The sequence below is a fragment of the Ciona intestinalis genome, unplaced genomic scaffold, assembly GCF_000224145.3.
Source record: "Ciona intestinalis unplaced genomic scaffold, KH HT000101.2, whole genome shotgun sequence".
Taxonomy (NCBI): Eukaryota; Metazoa; Chordata; class Ascidiacea; order Phlebobranchia; family Cionidae; genus Ciona; species Ciona intestinalis.
The window spans coordinates 434,487-455,285 of NW_004190423.2; the positions used below are offsets into that span (position 1 = coordinate 434,487).

General features: G+C 38.5%; 2 protein-coding genes and 1 long non-coding RNA gene across 3 annotated transcripts in view; all 3 read right to left on the reverse strand.

Moving 5' to 3' along the window:
• Positions 1 to 423, reverse strand: part of LOC100175170 (solute carrier family 2, facilitated glucose transporter member 5-like) — an 8,315-nt gene extending 7,892 nt beyond the window's left edge. Inside the window, exon 1 of the mRNA XM_002119784.3 lies at positions 417 to 423. The gene's annotated coding sequence lies outside the window, so the exon portion shown is untranslated. The remainder of the gene's footprint in view (positions 1 to 416) is intronic.
• Positions 424 to 2,570: 2,147 nt separating this feature from the next.
• LOC100185357 (discoidin, CUB and LCCL domain-containing protein 2) overlaps positions 2,571 to 20,799 on the reverse strand; it is a 37,048-nt gene continuing 18,819 nt past the window's right edge. The window contains exons 3-18 of the mRNA XM_002120017.4: positions 17,270 to 17,413; positions 15,430 to 15,484; positions 13,790 to 13,859; positions 9,037 to 9,170; positions 8,704 to 8,826; positions 8,329 to 8,450; positions 7,679 to 7,797; positions 7,447 to 7,609; positions 6,762 to 6,920; positions 6,385 to 6,446; positions 6,215 to 6,269; positions 5,592 to 5,682; positions 5,453 to 5,526; positions 4,854 to 5,207; positions 3,706 to 4,503; positions 2,571 to 3,427 (exon numbers count right to left, since the gene is read on the reverse strand). Of these exons, the coding sequence (XP_002120053.1) occupies positions 3,261 to 3,427; positions 3,706 to 4,503; positions 4,854 to 5,207; positions 5,453 to 5,526; positions 5,592 to 5,682; positions 6,215 to 6,269; positions 6,385 to 6,446; positions 6,762 to 6,920; positions 7,447 to 7,609; positions 7,679 to 7,797; positions 8,329 to 8,450; positions 8,704 to 8,826; positions 9,037 to 9,170; positions 13,790 to 13,859; positions 15,430 to 15,484; positions 17,270 to 17,413 (2,690 nt within the window). The 3' untranslated portion in view covers positions 2,571 to 3,260. The remainder of the gene's footprint in view (positions 3,428 to 3,705; positions 4,504 to 4,853; positions 5,208 to 5,452; positions 5,527 to 5,591; positions 5,683 to 6,214; positions 6,270 to 6,384; positions 6,447 to 6,761; positions 6,921 to 7,446; positions 7,610 to 7,678; positions 7,798 to 8,328; positions 8,451 to 8,703; positions 8,827 to 9,036; positions 9,171 to 13,789; positions 13,860 to 15,429; positions 15,485 to 17,269; positions 17,414 to 20,799) is intronic.
• Positions 10,587 to 13,783, reverse strand: LOC113475096. Its single transcript, XR_003396838.1, has 2 exons — positions 10,877 to 13,783; positions 10,587 to 10,753 (listed from the first exon to the last, which is right to left on the reverse strand). It is a non-coding gene; the product is annotated as an uncharacterized LOC113475096 (long non-coding RNA).

The following is a 20,799-nucleotide window of genomic DNA, read 5'->3' on the forward strand; positions in this document are numbered from 1 at the left end:
AACACGGTCTATGGTAGTCGTGAGGATACGGTTTTATAATTCTTCAAATGTTCTTTGTTTATTACCAAATGGGACGAGAAAATAGAGGTAAAAGGTGTCCCATCTTCCCCCACCCCACTGTATCATTTATAATTTTTACTGTTTCCGGTGAGGCTCGCTATGAACCTGAATTAAGCCAGAGTTGTCTCATTACCCAACACATGGTGCTATACAACTCACAAGCAACCAGCATTGAGTTGAAGTAATCTGTAAGACGTCAAACCACAGGGTAGATAGGCCTATCAGCATCGAACCTGTTATCCTTCGGTTGCAATGCAAGCGGCTTATACAAGTGAGCCACGGCGTTGTACTTTAACAAAACGTTATTGAAACAAAGCATTTATGGCAATCTGAATTAAGTTCCAATGCATACTCACACAGTGGGACTCGTTGTAGAACACTTGCATGACATCTGCTGCCGAATTAATCATCCCAATTCCAAACCCATAAGGCAGTTGGCAGCATATTGGAGTTAGTATGGCAGGTATAATGGCGTATGCTGTGCCTTTCTATAAAATTCACAAAGTTATGTTAAGTATTATAATATAATATAGTAGGGTGGGGGACATGCTGGGACACCTTTGACACATAATAACCAAATATCCTGATCGTGTTTTAAACAATTAACAACGATCTATGGGAGTCGTGAAGATAAAGTTTTATAAAAAAAATCGTCGAATGTTTGTTTACTACCAAATTGGAGGAGAAAATAGATTGAAAAGGTGTCCCATCTTTCCCCACTCTGCTATACATCAGAGCCATACACCCCGTGCTCGGGTTACCACCTATAACTCATCAAAGACAAAAAAGTTGCCACACACGGTAAACAAACCGGGTAAACACTGCGCATACACTGTGTAATATTTTACTACACTTATTCTCCTATGGTTAAACTTACGCCAAGCCTTAAGCCCCTTGTTTAAACTGTAAGATACGAAGAAAGCGTTATAACAAACAGTCAGTAAATGACATAGCGGAAGACGCTATAATAAGCTGCATATAAAACATATGTCCGATAATCGCTTAGAACGAATGTACAGGATTGTTTATTCATATCGAATTGTAGTCATCTGTAATTATTACTAACTGTTGGCGTATGTGTCTTTGAGCAAGACACTTATCCACAATTTCTTTAACCCAGTGGTCACTAATTGGTTGTTTAATTCGTCAGTTATAAAGAAAACAATCACCCATGCATGGTAACTCATAAGCAGGCACAAAGTGTATAAAACAGAACGCTTGTGTTATGCTAACTGTCGCTGCTCTTCCATGCGAGGATAACTATAAAACATACAATATATCATCTATTTAAAAACGATACAATATAATTAACACGTTCAATATATATATATACATTAATACATTCAAGTATAATACAAGTACATCGTGTTACAACGACTGTGGTTTCTCTGTCACGATAGCTAAGTTTTATATGTGCAGTAACTTGTAAGCGGTCGCGGGGTGTATGAAACAGAACAACCGTATTATAACGACTGTAGCTTCCTCACCATGCGAGGAAAACTAAATAACATACACATTTCCATTCACACAAACATATTAGAATAATTAAGTCACATTCATTCATACAATATATAAGCTACAAATACGTCATCACCTGCTTAGTTTCCTTCATTGAGACCGCCATTGCAATCAGCGCTTCCAACACACAACCAGTAACTATACCACCCCGGAGCAAGTGAGTACAATTATCTCTTTGCGTCTCTGTCTATGCGCCCGTCTGCCCGCCTGTTCCTAATCAGTGAGCGCTCAAGAAGGTTGCAGTCCTATAGCGCTTCGAAAAGCTTAAACGCTAAACTTTAACTACAGACTTATTTTAAACTTTGGGTTACAACTCGCTCAAGAGTAAGCATCAATATTTGCCTTATTATAAAGCGAAGTGTATGCGCTGCCTATGATCAGAATCAAGTGTTACGAAATGAAGCGAAAAACAACAAGACCAACTATGGTTTACTGTAAAAGTAATAAACTTCGTCTAAAATGGCACGACCAGTATCTTATTCAAACGCCTAAACTTTAATTGCCTTTCATGGTGACGCATGTAAAAGTCGAAACGTCGTTTGGCTAAAAATTAATAACCCGTTTCGGCGGCCGCTGTTGTTTGCCTTCGTGGATAACGACGTATAAAATGCTGACGGCGGATATTTTCGAATTCATTTTCAATCAACATGTACGCAGGCTTCAGGTGCTTGGATTTAAATCTAGAATCCTGGGTTCTCCAACCCTGGCCTGGATTCGAATCACGGATCCGTAGTTTCTAAACCCGGACCGAGATCTGAACCCCGCAACTCTGGTTCTCTAACCCTATGACCTGAAATAGAACCCAGGGTCCCTGGTCCTTTAACTCTGTTTTATGCACTCATTCTAGCGGCCTAGTCTGCTTCCCTTGAATTTTAATCTGAACTCTACTACTTCTACTGTCTCATTACAAAGTGAAGGAACAGCAACCGCTACAATTAGGGTTCTGCGACCACGTGATGACTAAAGGCCCAGAAAAAAACAAGAGAGCAAAGTTGGATTTGGTCAAGTTTATATCGAGCATTACAAGCAATGGTAATGTAATAATCGTGGGCGCCCACTAGCGGTATATTGCAAGAACATAAAAGGAAGGTAACAAAAGGTAAGTTCATTGTGACGTAACTACGACGACTGTTTCGTAACAATGAAACACAAATACTGACGTTTATTGTGACGTAGTCACAAGTGTCATTCTTCTTTAACCAAGTGAATATGACGTCATAGTCTACGTGTCATGGTTCAGTAGTCGTTTTATGACGTACATAGTTGAAGACAATGCAGCACGTTGCGTCACAATAGAAAATCGTAACGTCATAATCACGTAGCAGCGCGCAACACTGAGAATATGGTGACGTAACAAAGAACACGAGAATGGCAATAATGGGGAAGCCAGGTAACTTGGAATGGACGGCCATAAAGATCATATTAATCAATTATATAAGATATTTGGAAAGGATGGCTTGAAGCGGTTGCGTGCTTAAGCATATCGGCAAGAAATCTACTGCAGGCAGTGCGATGGCGTCATCATGACGTATCCGTTCGTTAGCATGACGTCATTCGTAGGCGTGAAACTTTTCGGACAGCAAGCCGCTACAAAGCGCCGGAATAAATTAGACTGCGTTATCAAGGATGTCACAGATTACGTCATCGATGACGTCACCGCTGATGACGTTGCGAACCGACTGCTACACAGGGGTGTTTAGGTCCAGTTGATCATAATTATTCATAGTAAGAGCGACGACGCTTTTTCCACCATCGGGACTTCCAATGCATTTGTTCCGGTAAAGATGGTCGTACCCCCCGCCGCGCTGTTTCATTGACTCCGATCTCGAGGTGGAGCGGCGGACAGAACCTGGGGATATTGGTGGACGTTATCAAATGGCAATAAACCTTCTTCGGTAATATTTAGTTATATTCTATTCTATACGGGTGAGGTCCTACAGCGAGGCAATGGGATCTAGGATTTAGGCCAGAGCTCCGATTTAGTGACCACTGAGGCAGTTTATAAACACTCAAATAAAGATTCTAATTACAAGGATGTGGTCATACAGAGTGACAAGGTATGGAGCTTATAGGATCAAAATTACATGGGGAGTTTGCCTATTGCACAACAGCCATCACAATTCTCACCGTTGATTGGTTCCCCGCTGTTCGTCGTCAAACCGTTGCTAGGCAACGTTGAAAACGGCGCTGATTGGCTGACTGGGATATTGCTCGGGTAGTTATAAGAGGGTTTGCGCCCTCTATCGCTACCAGGTGGCCATTCGTCAGACCTGGAGTCGGTGTGCGCAAGCTCGCCACTATCCGGCTGCCCCATGCCACGTTGGTGGCCGTTAGAGGTCAGGAAAGCGTCGTCTGCTCCTCTTGGGTCGTATTCTGGCACAGAGGAGTAATACGTGCTCGCTGGATTGTGACGTTGCGATGACGTTGAATCAAAGTGAGAGTGAGAAGAGGAGCCGGAGGAGGAGGAGTAACGCTGGGGAGGATAGTAGGATGAAGCAGTTGTTGCGTTAGGAGGAGATTTACTTCCTCCTCGTTTTCGGTGGTGGAATCGTGGAGCAGTGAATGACTGTGTTGAATTAGGTGGGGCAGTTTTCGGCGGGCCTGGCATCGAATCTAACCCGTTTTCGACACCATAGTGTAACGGGTGAGGGAAAGTACCCGCTCTAGATCGCTGCGGTCGATTATGGGGGGTGAATGACGTCACACCGCCTTTTGCATCGATAAAGATAGGCGAGGATGGGCCATCTTTCCCCCAGGCGTCACCCGCATTGCCCCAAACCTGAGGCCAAGGCATTGAATCAGACTGGCGGCTGTGGTTCCCGATAGAAGACCCGGTGGACGCCTTGGATGAAGCTTTGGTGCTTCTGGTGGGTGTGGGGGTCGGCGGGTTATCAGGGATTACTTGGTACTCGTGGTCCTCGTCGTCTAAAATGGAATAAAGTTAAAAATATGTGGCGGACATCTTGGGGGTGAGAGGCGGTTGTTCACCAATATAATGTAAAATTAAACAAAAATAAAAATAAATAAAACGCGAGGCAAATTAGCATTAAAAATAGGTTCACGCCCAATAACCATCGTTTTCAACAGTTCTATATATCATACAAATTCGGATAAAGTCCTACGCAAAACTATAAATATGCTATGGAAAACGGTAGGTCCCGGGGTTGGGTACTAATGAGCCAACCCTGGGTTTAATACAGCCCCTGGCGTGACTTGCTGTTGGACTTTAACCATATAGAATAGAATGTTTATACAAGATATCCACATATATTTACCTGTTATAAAGCTGTCGGCCTTTTCCTCCACAAGAATCGGACTGCCCGCGTGTATCCCATTACTTGTACCAGCTACGTCATTCGTGACGTAAGAAGAACGTAATGGAGCGCCGTTACATGACGTCATTAGTGGGTCATTACTCGACATTGATTGACGTTGTTGTTGGTCGTACCTTAGGGTAATCCCCCCGCGAGAATTAGCCATCGTTAAAGATTGCTCCACAGCGGCAGCTAGCGGCATGCTATCTTTGTAGTTGACGTTCTTGATTTCAAATTTGCCAATCTTGTTTTTCTTTTTCTCTTTTTTCAGCTGTTTTTTCTTCTGCTTCGAGTATTTGTAGTCTGGATAACGAACTGCGAGAAATAAAAGCAACATTAGCATTGAAATATTAACTGTCATGTGTTTTCAAATAAAGAAATAAAAACGATTTCTAAATGCCGTAACCAAGCGTAGAGAAATAACATAATAGCTTATAAGCTTCCTATTAAATAACAAATTAGATTTCGCACGAAAAATACAGATTCCTGATTGCTTTAAAAGTGGCAGAAAACATCTGGAATATTCTAGAATTTAGTAAAAATAGTATGACGTCACTTACTGTCTATTCCAGTCGCGTAGGTAGCGTTCGTCTGTGACGTAGGCACCATTGTTTCAAGTTTTGGTTCCTTTTTCCTGCAAAGTTTAACACGTTTAGATAAAGTACATTTTTAAAATAGAAAAACAAAGAAATAATTTACCTTTTTCTTACAAGAATGAGAACCAAAGCAGCAAGTAATATTGACGTCACAGCTAATGCGGCAACAATGGCTATTATGATGATACTTTTCTCTGTGGAGAAATAAACGCAAGTGTTACTTCATAATTCAAAACTGGGTTTAAATTTTTGGCGGGCAAATCAGATGTATAATAAGATATGAATATTGAACCAATGAGTGTAATTTATTTATCCTCACATGGCCTGGCAACGACAGTAGTTATAACAGAGGTGTTCTGATTGAAACACCTCAATCTTAAAAACTGTATAAAAAATGTTAAAAACTGCGAAATAGGAAAAATGGTGTTCGAAAAGGAAGCTAACTTAGGCAGACAGTATTATCTAACACAAACTCGCAAAGCTTCTAATCCGGCAAGTGTATCGAGGCATGACGGAATTTCGGGGGCTGTGCGCACCCACGCGTGTCGTGACGTCATTTAGCGAGCATATTTTCACATAGCAAAAAAAATCAACTGAGTGTTAAGGTAATGACCCAACTCTGGCCCTGCCATAGGACCTCAGCCATATATAATATAAACTAAACTGCTTCTGCAACTTTAGTTCATATTCGTTCAAAAATGACGTCACTTTGATGACGTAACTTACCGCTTATTTCTCCATTCTCAGGATTAGGTTTAGGGTCTTTAACACCTCCCGAATCCTATAAACAAATATCAAATAAGTTTGGTGAATGCATGTCTAGAACTTCACAACTGTTACATTGTAAGTTAAGAAGTTGTTTAATTTAAAACAATTAGTACGCAACGCAAACTTACATCTACATCTCCACCAGCAGGAACGGATGACGTTGCGTTGGTTGGGGCGACTGTTGTTGTTTCTGTGAATAATGTAAGTTAGTGACAGATTGTAGTTGGCGTTTAAATGCATATTAGGCTGTAATAACCCAAACTTTGAACTTCTGCATTTGCAATATTGTATTCTATATATGGGTAAGGTCTTACAGGAAAGAATGCTAGGGAACCTGAGTTTATACCAGAATTGGTCCCATACCCCAACATTGTATATGCACAATCTTTCAGACGATACGGTTATACAACTATATAATCTGCAAATGTGTGTATATTCTTTTGTAGTTCCAGTTTCGAATTTAATTGACATATTACTGCTTACCAGGTATATTGCCTAAGCTTACCGTTAGGTATTGGTGAATTCAACGGTGGTTGTGACGTTGTGGTGACGGGGTTCGTGGTTGTTGTCGTCGTTGTTGTTGTTGTAGTTTTTACAATTTTCGTGAGAATTGTTGAAGGTGTTTTAGGGGTCGGTGCGGGGGTAGGGTCCGGAACCGGCAAGGCTGGAAATGCATTTCGTTAAAATAATTGAACACATACTGTGTCATACGCTTCGTCCTCGCTTACAAATGATTTTGACCACAGTTTGCCCATTATCCCAACATTGTATATGCACATTCTATTTTATATGGGTGAGGTCCTACAGTGAGGCACGCCATGGGACCTGGGGTTTAGACCAGAGTTGGCTCATTACCCCAACATTGTATATGCACATTCTATTTTATATGGGTGAGGTCCTACAGTGAGGCACGCCATGGGACCTGGGGTTTAAACCAGAGTTGCCCATTACCCCAACATTGTATAAGCATATTCTATTCTATATGGGTGAGGTCCTACAGTGAGGCACGCCATGGAACCTGGGGTTTAGGCCAGAGTTGGCTCATTACCCCAACATTGTATATGTACTTTATATTCTATATGGGTGAGGTCCTACAGTGAGGCATGCCATGGGGCTTGAGGTTTTATAGTTGGCTCATTACCCCTGAACTATCTATATTAGGGTATTTTTGTAACTTTTCCTATACTTACATGAGGGCAGACAACCTAGAAGCCCAAACTTAAGACCATATTCAAGCATGGCATCATGTTGTTTCTGTGGTGTGGGATAAACGCGAAGATACTTTGCAGTTATAGGAGGTCGGACGAAGTTATTCCGCACTTCTGCGAAGTAGTTTCGGTTCCCAGAGAAAATCTAAAAACAGCGGGGAATTGAGCCTTGAAATCCGGCGGAAGTCTACTGAAAACCCCAATGTAGTCTTACCTTGGGCCGATCGCTGCCTTCTTCTTTATAATTCTTCCACGTTATATTGTTCATACTGTACTTAATCGTGTAACTTTTAGTCCACGAGTAGGGTTTGGCTGATCCTTTAGTTAATATGGCTGGAAATATAAGAATATTAGAAAAATAAGTTAAATGCTACCATTGTGGACATATGTGTACAAGAAACGTGACAGTAGTTGCTCCAATCTAGCGGTCACTAATTGGTTGTTTAAGTTTTTTAAGTTGTTAGTTTTTAAGATTGAACAAAAGGTGTTTAAATCAGAACACCTCTGTTATAACTACTGTCGTTGCCAGGCCATGTGAGGATAAATAAATTACACTCATTGGTTCAATATTCATATCTTATTATACATCTGATATACCCGCCAAAAATTTAAACCCAGTTTTGAATTATGAAGTAACACTTTTTAGCGTTTATTTCTCCATAGAGAAAAGTATACATAAAAATGATCACCCACAAAGTTACATACGTGGTAACTTGTAAGCTGGTACGAGGTGTATGAAACAGAACACCCGTGTTATAACGACTGTCGTTGTCCCGCCATGAGGGAATAAATAAGTTAAATTCGTAGTATAACTGAAAAGTGACCAAGAGGGTATAAAACAGAGGCTCTTATAATTAGATTCACCTGTGATATTATATGGACGACGTAGGTTAACTTGTATCCACTGTTCAGATGAATGGTTGGCCGGCTTCCATGCTTTGTCATAAGCGGTAAGCATCGCTTTTTTAGGCGACCAGACTTGATACCTGGGTTCAAACAAGTTTAACCAATTAATAAAAAAAGGGCAAATAAAATATATTTGCGAGGCTTTTTTAATTGAAGATAAATAAGCTAATCTAAAGGAGACTTTCGGCGACTTTTTGCAATCTTTAAAAATTATCAAAAGGTATTTTTAAGACTTATAATATACCTTGCAAGGACAGCGTATACATTTAAACACTATATAATAAATGGGATGAACAATTCTTAAGACTTATAATAGAAACAATATGTTCTTACCCTCCTTTCGGGTCACTTATGTTCAACACAGAAGACGCCGTTAACTGATTCTCCGTGAAAACGATTTGATCATGGCAAGTCTTCAGCTCGGGGAAACATACCATTGAGTCTGACAATCCCCCACTGTAACGTAGAAAAATCATGACTATGACGTTAATAATAACGTAATGAACAATATGACGTAACATTATGCATTTTATTAAACAAATTTAAATGCTTTTACAATCATTTAATACTCATTTGTTTATGCATTAAATCATTCGTTTCAATATTACGAACGGTTTAACGTCTTATGACGTCACAAAAACTCGTATTATGACGTCACAAACTTACGTAGACGACGATATGTTGTTAGCTCCCTCCCCATGGTACAACACCTTGCTGAGTTGGCGTTCTACCTTCACCCTTCCACCAAAGTTATCCGAAGTAACACCAGCATGGACGGCTGACAAGCACAGATGGGACGTCTATGTAATATATACGTCGTTAGTTATTTGATGATGTCATTGTTTTGTCTATTCTATATGGGAAAGGTTAAGACCAACAGCGTAGTATGCCAAAAAACTCAACTTTTCTATTATTCCACAATCGGATGTATGGTACTTGGGGTAAGATAGATACCGTTAGTAAATGATTTTTTATAGTCGTGTTTTCAACAACTAACATCTTTTAGAGTCGTACGGAGAAAATCGGTAACTATGACGCCACAATTATAAAACTGGAAACATCGTGTAAAATTTTTCATTGATTGTGGGATTCTAATTAGGAAATCAATTTGTGACGTCACAGTTCGCTAAGTGATGTAAACAAAGGAATAAATTCTTGAATTTATTTCGTTCTGTGATTGGATTATTGCGCACGTAATTAGCGAGCTCGGCTGGAAAATTTCTAATTTCCCATGTTCACAACGGTTCAATCGATACGCGACAAATAAGATATACGTAGAGACATGGCGCTCGGGTAAGAGTGAAAATAGGCGCCGCATAAATCGATGCATTCCAAGCTGAGAAATTAATTCCAGTTTCAACAAGCAGGATCTAGTAGGCGCCAAGACTTGAAATTAATGCGGGTGTCTAGGGGGGATCGATTTCCCCGGATAAGGGATCAGCGTAAAAGACTTAAGAGCGAGCGCCAACCGCAAGCCCTAAAATTAATCGAATTTTTTAATATCCTGAAGGGGATTAGAGAAAAAGTAATTTTACATGAGAAAAAACAAGATATTTATTTACTAATTCTCGTAACTGCTAAAACGGCTTTTTCAATCAATGGTTAAACGATTGAAAATATAAAAATATGAGCTAAAAAAACGAGATGGCCAAATAGAGACTCGCAGAAACCGAAAATGACGGCGCAATTTTTCAGCGAAAATTTTTTCCCCAAAGTAGTTCGAGTTAATAGTTGGACAGGAGATTTAAAATGGGACCATTTTAAAGCCAGTGTCGGTAAAGAATGATAATCTGAACTGACGAAGAACTTACGGTCCAAAACAAATTTACTTTCGTCCATAATTACATTATTCTGTCACGGACGTCTCTGTGACGTATAAGACAGAGCACATAAGCCAAAACCGGACATTAGATAAACCGAGAGGTCAACGCGAAATTTACTTGTTGTTTAGTTTATGGAAAAGGCTTTGAAAGTGGCTAAAATGTATTTTCTGGTTATATTACAAGTGTTATATAAAGACCAACTTGGTACTTGTAACACTCACTCTTATCTCATCTAACACTGAGGATGGTTAAAGTTGATTAACTGAAACTGCACCATCCTCAGTGTTAGATGAGACAACAGTGAGTGTTACAAGCAAAATTAAATAACTCTATTTTTAAACTGATAAATCATAAACATTTTTTTTTCATTTCCCCTCTGTTTTTACTTTCTGCAGCATGAGACAAACACGCATAAGGGAATTCCCTGTTACCCCTAGCAACAAGGATAAGCAGTGTTCAACACACGCCCTTGTTAAGCCCCATGTCACCGCAAGTATGCGAAGGTTAAAATTATTTTCGGAACGTGTAATGAAATATCTAGCTTTAGGTAAAGGGTCAAACTGAGGAAGATGGGACACCTTTTCATTCTATTATCCTCACGACTACCATACCGTTGTTAATTGTTTAAAACACGATCAAGATATTTGGATATTATGTGCTAAAGGTGTCCCACCTTTTCCCACCCTACTATATATAGTTATTAAGGTAGGAGATAAGGGGAATAATTTTTAATATGAATCCTTAACGGCAATGTGATTGTTGCAATAAGGTTCACATAAAATGGTCCATGTTTTCATTCTCCTTTTTCGCCCCATTTGGTGGTACAAACAGTATCCATCTTACCCCACAGTATCATGCGACTTAGCCCGAAGGTTTTAGTAAGCTCATAGAATATAAACTATTTCCAAATTTCATTAAATATGAACCATGTTACCTCAGCCAACTATATTAACACAAGAAATGCGATGTACTTGTAATGTCCCTTCGAATTAGAAATAAATAAGCGTATATAATGTAACTATTTCTCTATAACTAAGTTAAGGGCGCCTATGGTTCCGTATGTGATCCTATGCATAAACTGTGTTGCACTATTGACCCTCACACGCCAAATAGCAGACATGCATTTACGCGTGGGGAGGGTGGGGGGGGGCTTAGGATTAAAGATAAGCTATTGTTACCCATGATAATGATAACGGATAGCCTCAGCTTATGCAGTCAGTCATATTATCCATGTATACCTGTATACTGCGGTCGTTTACCACTGCCTATGACTTGCATATACTAAGGTTTGGGTGTTAGGGCGTTTTGGGTCAGAATTTAGCGCTGGAAACTTTAGTAACTCGAGCGTTCGCGATGAATTTCTTCTATCGCGGTTCTTCACGGGTGGGCTGTGACGTCATAAGCGATTAAACGCATGGGCGCGCGGGGAGGAACTTTAGCTGAAGAAAGCATTTAAAGCCGAATGTTAAGTCGACAATGTTTGAAGAGTCCGGAATCTAATCTCTGCGTGGAAGGCTAATACGTTTGCATTTGAAGAAAATCTATAGCCTTGAACTTCTTCTGGGCGGCATCGGCGCATTTACAAATAATTTAAATCTTAAAAGCTTGGAAATATTTCTACATAAGATTTTACTAAACATGCATATAGCATAGCGAGGTTACGTAATAACGTGAGTAAATTTAACATATAGTACTGTGGGCTAAGATGGATATCGTAAGCACATAATATTCCACATTTCCTAATCGTGTTTTTTTTATCAATTAACAATTCTATTTTAGAGTCGTGGGGATACGGTGGACCATCTTACCCCGGCTACATGTATTGAATAATATATTGATCATATTTTGAAGATAGTTTCGGACAACTTTAAATCTCTACTTGTAATTTTCGCTCTGTGTTTTCATGAAAACGCTGGTATTTAATTTTTAATGTTAACCAAAAAAACTAATTTTCGATAATAAAAAGAGCGTTTCTAAAAGCCTTTATTTGTAATAGAGTTTAACATGACTGAATCAGCCGCTTCATCACTTAATGTTAGACATATTTGTAAGCATCGATACGCCATCTATTTACATTTGATAAATTAGTTAAGTTTTCGTGACTCATAAACAGATAAGACTGCAGGGTTAAAAGTTAAGATGACTAATCCTGGTTGGCGGGAACTTGACTTGACTTCCGATTTAAAAAAATGCGAGCCTAAGCTACGTCACAGTGGACATTATTACAAAATGGTAACTGTTATTTTACGAAACAATGACCATTATGAAAATTAATGCAGTTGTAATTATTCGTAACAATAGGTTTTGTAATCCTAATAATGAAACATATTACTCGTGGATTAGCAATATGTCCTGCAATTGGGAAATGTTTACTGTTGCGTGTTCAATACGTCACAAGTACATGTGTTACGACATAAACCCGATAATATAGTCAACTATTTGTACATCATAAGCACAGGTTACTAAACCTACGACTTTAAGATTATCCCCTAGATGGCGGTAAAGAGCTTCGCCAACAAAAACCTGAACTGTATTAAACGACGAGTAAATAACCGTGTATGTAATGACCACTTAACCACATGCTAATATAATTATAAGGCAGTACAAGCTGTATCGTAGCTTGAACATCAATGGTTGTTAAATATTAAAAGAGAAATGTCAGATATATTACTGGGTTAAGATAACACACAATATCCTATATTTCATAATCGGGTTTTAAACAACTACCAATGCTGTTTTAGAATCGTGAAAATACGGTTATATAATTCCGAAAAAAATCTTTGTTAACTACCAAATAAGACGATAAAAACGAACCATTTTACCCCAACCTACTATATTCAACTAATCAGTTGTTTATTTGCATAGACTTTGAGCTGCAATTTAGAAAAACACCAGTTTCGTATACATCAGCTGGTCACTGCTATAGGAAACATGACTCTACATAATCTACAGCGACTTTTGGGACCAATGTCCAAGCCAGGTTTATAAAGGTAACCCCCCGCCCACGCATGGCTTATATTCACAATGACTAAGACACTCAGGTGCTTGTTGACATTGCAAGTTCTGAATAAGCGTGAATATAGGTAAGGAGAATTGGCGCTCTATAATAAAGGGGTAAAGTGGATCAGGTTAGGGGGTAGTACCGGTTATGATAATCCGTAAACCAACAGACAACAGAACTTGGTAAAAGTAATAGCAACCCTTGTAGCAATTGGTGTGCACCATATACGGGTTGAAGTATAGCTAGAAGATTACCACAAAGCGACATCAGAACGTATTACTTAAACGTATCTACATTACGTATTACACTGTTTGTGCTACAGTTGAGCATACCTTTTGCACTGAAAGCTAACGTATGCCCTTTTGTACACAATGTCTCATATTTACGCTCGCAATCAACACCTAAGTTATACTGTAACGTTACAACCATGTATAATGCTTCATTCTACACGGGTAAAGGATTTAGATTAGAGTTTTCCAATTGTATATGAACATTCTATTCTATATGGGTGAGGTTCTGTAATCTTAAAGCATGGGACAGGGGATTCAGGCCAGAGTTGGCTCATTAACCCCAACATACATAACATACAACTTACATCTCGGTAACAAAGATTCCCAGTTGTAGTTTGTCGATAGATGCCAGCACAGCCAGCAGGGCAGACAACACTGTGGAATATAAACTGATGTTAAACATCGAACACTAAATCGTGTAAATAAAAAATAACACAAAAGATTTCTTTAACGGAACCCAGTGTTTTATACTTACACATTGTAAACCGCAAGAAAAAGAATTACACCAAAAATATATTAAATTTAAAGAACTATAAACTGTATTTTTTAAGAGAATCGCACGGAAAAATCATATTTTTTTAAACAGCTTCTTATGCTATTATAGTTAAGTTTAAAACGTAAGGAAAACGTTTTTGGCGGAATATTTTTTCCAGGCATTAATTTTTTTCTCTTTACGTTATGATCTTAGCTTTGGCTTCTAAATATTATCACATCTTGCTCGTTCAAGAATAATGGGGTATTGGTTTACGAGCGTAAGCCTTTTATTTTGACTCATAAAGTTAGCTTAGACCATCTTGGTCTCGCATCTATTGCCGAGGGCCATTTGTTGCTTGACAAGAAGTTTCAACAAAATATATTTTAGCACGATATATCAAACTAATATATGGATTCCTGTAATTTAAGACCTATACAGTTCTGGTTTAAACAGAAATACTTAAGAATGAGACAACATTGGTAGGTTGACAATCCAATAATATTTGGTTAAGTTATTACGAAACTAGAATATTTGTTCAATCATAGTCGTTTATGTGATGTCATAAAGAACACTGGTTTGGTTGGAAAGTAGTTTTCTCATAGAAATAATAAACATTGGTCAGTTTGGGTCACGTGACCGGCGCGAATCGCTGCGGGCGATTGTTGGAAAAGCGACCGCGATTTTAGATTTGAAAACGCAAAATTTTACATCTGGGAACACTGGTTTCAAGACAAATGACTATGACGTCGTCAATCAACATTGTGACGTAAAATTAATTGTGTGGAAATAATAAGCATTGTTTGGATTATAAACGAGAATTCAAAAACAATCGCCATTTGTTAGAAAAGTTCTTTTTTAGCGGAACTAATTTTTATGTTTCTTTAAGTTAACTTTAAAAGAGTGATTCAAATAGTGATTTTCTTTTATAACGACGCATATTTAGTTACTTATCGAGGCGTGTAGGAAGCTGTATTATATCAATACACAAGCATATATGCTACGCTATATTCGTAATTACTTGCATTTACAATAAATCTTAGACAAAGTTGGGCATGGAATGTGCGTTTCAATAAAGCTTGGTGTTTTGCTAATGAAACTAAGAATACGGACCACCTTACCCCAACCCTGCTATATATTAAGTCCCATCTTGCCTCATAATTCAGGCGAAGATTTAGCAGACAGTCTTAGCGACCATCATCGGCTTTGGAGCAATTTTCGCTTTACCGCTCATTCTACCCGCATGTCTAGCTAGAATTCACGCTTCGTCGAGCGTAAAATACCACCGCGCTCTATTCGCGATGCTGACGTCATAATGCAAGAAGAATGTTAACTCTTCAGCGATTGTCTCTACCGCAAAAACGACGAATTTTCGAAAATTTAAAAAATCAGAAAAATCAAACAATAGTTGCAAATGTGAAATAACAATAGTCTCGTATTATAATTATTCCAATTATAATTATGACGTCATACCTAAATGTCCCGACGTCACGTCGCACCTCTCCAGTTGCACAGCAAGTAACAAAATCTGTAAAAAATAATCTTTAAATATATTTTTTATATATGAGGGAAAAGCAAAAAGAGGGTATAAATGAATAAAAAAATATTTTAACATCTTTCGTAATATTTGTCCGCTTCTTGCGCTTATTCGCTTTCAAACCACTTTTTGCCACAATTAAATTTGATTGGAATCTGGTATGTAACAGTTTATTCTGCCATTCATTGTTGCCTCGTACTGTTTATAACGTAACAATGAGGATTCTTAAGCTTATCCGTAACGGTCGAATGAACATGGCTATACGTCACGCGCGGAAGAAAATTAATAATCGATTGTTTTGATTCCTGGTCGCGAATAACCGCGAAAAAAACGCGAAAATTTCGCGATCGCGGCCTCGCGCAGGTGTGTGCTGTGACGTCATAATATGAACTGTACACGTAACAATGGGTAGGGCTAAGTTGCCCCCAACATAGTTCCGGGTCGAATAAGGGGTAACCTAACCCACGGGTTTAGAAGAGTTAGTCGCAAAGTCGGGTTAATCTAAAACTATTTACCCGGACAGGGATTTGAACCCGGGACGGTAAAGGTTTGTGTGGTATCGAATTCAAGTTACATGTGGTCTAGGCATGGGGGTATGGGTGCATTATGGGTCTCTGAGTTAATAAAGGTAACTTATTTATCCTCGCATGGCGGGGCAACGACAGTCGTTATAACACAGGTGTTCTGTTTCATAAAACTCGTAAGTTACCACGTATGTAACTTGTTTATCCTCGCATGGCGGGGCAAAGATAGTCGTTATAACACGGTTTCATACACCTTGTATCCTCTAACGTGCTATACCTTGTACGACATTATCCAAACACAATCCTTAACATAAGTTAAGGCGCTGGTACAGAGACTAGAATATTCTATTTTAAGTTTTAACCAGGTGAAAAAATTCACTATTTAACTTTTTGGTTTAGCTTTTGATCTTAGCTTCGTGGGTAAACCAGCCCACATAAGAAGTAAGATATACCAGGAGATCAACCCTTCAAGGTTATGTTACATTAAAATACACACTTATCTATCAATAGATCAACGTTGGAGTATTGGTTTACCATGTTCTCATATGGAGGCATATATATAAATATATTTCAAACAGACTGTTTGAAAGGTGTTCTTAGTTAATACAATGATACCATTTTGTTAAAACCGGACCTTTTAAAATACCAAAGGTTCACGATATACTTGGATCCTCTGTTTAGCGGTGCACCCCATTTATAAAATCTCACAGTTAATTTTTTTTTTAAATGTGACTGAAACTGTCGATTTTGGGCCCGAATAAAACTGGTTTAATCTAGTTTTAACTGGTTCCAGTTACATGTATAACCATGCCAGCTGTTTGTTGGAGTGATGGGGATTCGGTTTCGCGTAATTCTGGATTTAGGTTGTGTTTGTTGACGTAACAATCTCCATTTGTGTTCGATTGTCATCGGAAACAATCGCACGAATTCTAGACCGAGGGAGAATTTCGGAAATTCGTGACAATTAATCATTTGTGATGTAACAATTGAGATTGTGTCAAGAATCGAGCTAATGTTTGTACCAAAGTCACGCTAGGGGGTTGAGATTTAGGTCAGAGGTGGCCATATTACCTCTATACCCAGGGTGCTACCATCTAGTCTAGACCCAACCGAGGCAGTTTATAGACAATCAATTCTATTCTTTATAAAAAGCTTTAAAGCAAGCGCGTAGGCAATAGTTGGCCCATTACTTCAATGCCCAACATGCATGGAGACATCTTAACTGAAAATATGATTAGTTTTTATGACTCACCGTCCACGGTTTTACCAGGTGTTATAGCAATATATGAAATAAGGAATCCTCGCCCGCTGAAAGTTAAAGGTCGTCGAAAGGTCACCGTGGCTGTGTTGTTGTGTAACGTCACAATGTCGGGGTTGTTACCAGAACAATAAGTATCTAAAAAAGAAAATGGAAGTTAGAATATTTCGGTTACCGTACCACTGTATTAAGTTAGAACAAAGTTAGAACGTTTCGCGTCGATTAAACTAAATTAAAAGTGGCCTCCGCCAAATGTAATCTGCAGTGTCTGCCTACCATTAACCAGAAGACATAAAAGTGTAACACCCATGTTTGAAAATTACAGAATCAAATTAACAGTTAGAATAATTGATTTATATTTATAACAGCCGCCTGTTGTCGTTTGAAATTTAAAACTTAAACTAATTCTTCCGGTGCTAACATGTCGTTTCCCGCCAAAGCAGTAAATAACAACAAGAAAATTAACCAATCAGAAGTCGCCACGTTTCCGATTCAAATAACGCAGGTGTTCAACTTATTCGCACAACGGCTGGTGTAAGATATAAACAACAAGTGGGGAGTTGGAAAAACAAAAACAACCTTTCGAAAAACAAAAGACCGTGACAGTAATGAAAGAGCACGTAATCTGCAACGCCGTTAAGAAAGATTCTGAAAAAGACTAATGACACTAGAAATTCTCGAAATATATCTTTAGTGCACCGTTAGTTGATCCTAATTTTTGTTGCTTATTTGGTAACATTCAGTATATTCAGTTATGATGCAACAAGAATCGTCCAAAACTATGATCAGTACAATATCTACGGAATAATCACACTTATTTAAAAGGTTTACGCTCCTATACGTTTCACACAGCAATTTCTCAAACTAGTCCAAGGCCCATGACAGTAATGTTAAGTCAAACTAAAAACAAAGCGCCAATAAATCCACTCGTTTGATATGCACGGTTACGCTTGTCTTAACGCGCTACATATTGTGACGTGTTTGTGTAAAATGCGCTGAATTTTCTCAAAACATTTCGACCAGCGCGACTTAAATCCGATGACATGTAGTCCGACCACCTGGCAACGGATTAGAATAAGCCTTCAATATACGTGGGCTAAGGTGGATTCCCACGCTTATAGGAAGTGGTCCAATATGTTTAGTTTTAACAGAGGCAGATCTATCTATATGGTGCGGCATAAGTTTTGTTTAGCCTTGATTTATGTATAAGAGGTTGGGGTAAGATGGTCCATCTTTTCATTCTCTTCTTTTATCGTCCCGTTTTGTAGCAAACAAACACATTTCATGACTGTGTTCTTGCAACTCTAAAATAGCGTTTTTAACGCACGATTAGGAAATATGGGATAATATGTGCCTAGCGATATTCATCTTACCCCACCATAACATATTAACATGCTTGATTTATAATGTAATCACTTGTAGATACTCGGATTTTATAACTCGGATAAATTTAACAGCCCAACTTATTTCCCCTCAAATCACGTGCCGTCACGCTCGAGCGAGCACACTTTCCGCCCCAGTAACTTCGCCACAAATCTGGGGATGCCTTGCTTCGTGTGTTTGTATGTTTGCTTCATTTTTATTAAGACCCACCCAAGCTGTATTACCTAACCATTACATATGGGATGAATTATGCTATGTAGTTTTATAATAATGTGTGGTAGGGTGGATACCGTTAGCACATAATATCCCATAGTTTTCAAATCGTGTTTGGTGTTTTAACAATTAACAACAATCTTTTAGAGTTATAAGAAAGGTTATACAAATTTCCAAATATTATTTGTTTTCTACCAAAAGGAACAGTATAAGAAAATGAAAACAATCGCAGACCATCTTATCCTAACCTACAATAAACCTCCCAAAAAGATTTCAAACAGACATAGCTTATAACTCTGACGTGTCCTAGATGGCTTAGGATTTATGAATTCGATATTTCTCCTTGAAATATTTTCGAATCGCATTCGGTTTCAAAAGCTTCACATAAATCCACCTGTCACGTAACAAGGGGATTGTGACGTGCATAAAACACATTTAGTATGAGATCATATCACTTTATGTCGTGCAAATAATGATTGTGCAAGGTTTTAGAATTCCAGTGTTCACGGGCGAAAATTGATTGAAATGTGCACCGAGAACATTTTGTCTGGGAACACTGGCCTTTGTTTTGTACATATTTTATCACAACCGAGTTACAAAAAAAGTTTAAGCACAGAAATAGTACTGTGGGATAAGATCGAAACCGTTAGCACATAATATCCCATATTTCCTAATCGTGTTTTAAACAATTATCAAATAAATACAAATAAATACACAAAAACCAGTTAAACACTTATTAGAATTCGTCAAACAAGGATAACTACGTTCGATTAGGATTGGGATTACATTCTGATACAACATTCATGGTTGTGTAACTTGGTTGTTTTGCAAACAAGCCTTAATTTAGTGGGTAGACACCGCTGCAGGTCCGCATGTATATAGCCTACCAGTTTAACACGTAAAGTACACAAACTGCTCGACTGTGAGCGGAGTTCGTACCACAGGAGCCTAATCTGTTATCAGCTTGTCAAGTAATTACAACCGTGAGGTGTAAGTCACGCAAAGTGGTCACGCCTCGGTACACACGCCAATCAGAGGCCTCCAAAGGTCACTATCATATTACACCAACGATGGACGAAATACAAAGTAATTTAAAAACTTTCAACAAGCGTTATATTGATGTATAACAATATGGACTAAGATAGATACCGTTAGCACATAATATCCCAGTTTTCCTAATACTGTTTTTAACAATTATCAACGCTTTGAAATACTGGACTGTCATTAAAATATGACCGCAATATCCATAGTCCGCATCTGACATTGGATTGCCACAGTATAATTAATATAAAAAGAATAAAATAGTTTTTAGCGTGTAAGATTCAAATGTGGTGACTTGCATTTTACATTTGACACTAAGACCACTACTCCACCGCATATTTAAGATTACGTCTGTATCTAACCGATTACAAAGATAAGCGAAAAACAACAACATAATCTGACTGCCTCTTACATTCTTTTGGTTATAACTTGACGCATTTGAGGCGGCTCTTGTCACAGGACAGGCTTGTGTAAGGCTTAATAAGCAGTGTAAGGCAGGGTACAATTAACGTAGCTAAGTCCAAGTTTAAAGCCTATAATTACAATCTGAAAATCTCGCCCATAAAACCGAATAGGTTGAGGAAACACATGCCAGCCGGCGGCATGGAGATTTAAATTTCCCGCCAACATGTTTAACAATCAGTATTGTGCGTCAACAAAGGTATTATTGTTACGTAACACACGAGCATTCCAAACGTACATTTAAAGGTGAAAGTGGTGTGTGTAAGCTTTGTGTTGTGCTAAAATGGGACATTTATAAAGTTAGTAGGGGAACAGGGCGGGATACAATAGTTAAATGTGGCCTCTATAGTAAATAAACACTGCACAAACTTTATGTATATCTTGGAATAATAAGTTAAATTAATTAAAACAACAAAAAGACCGAA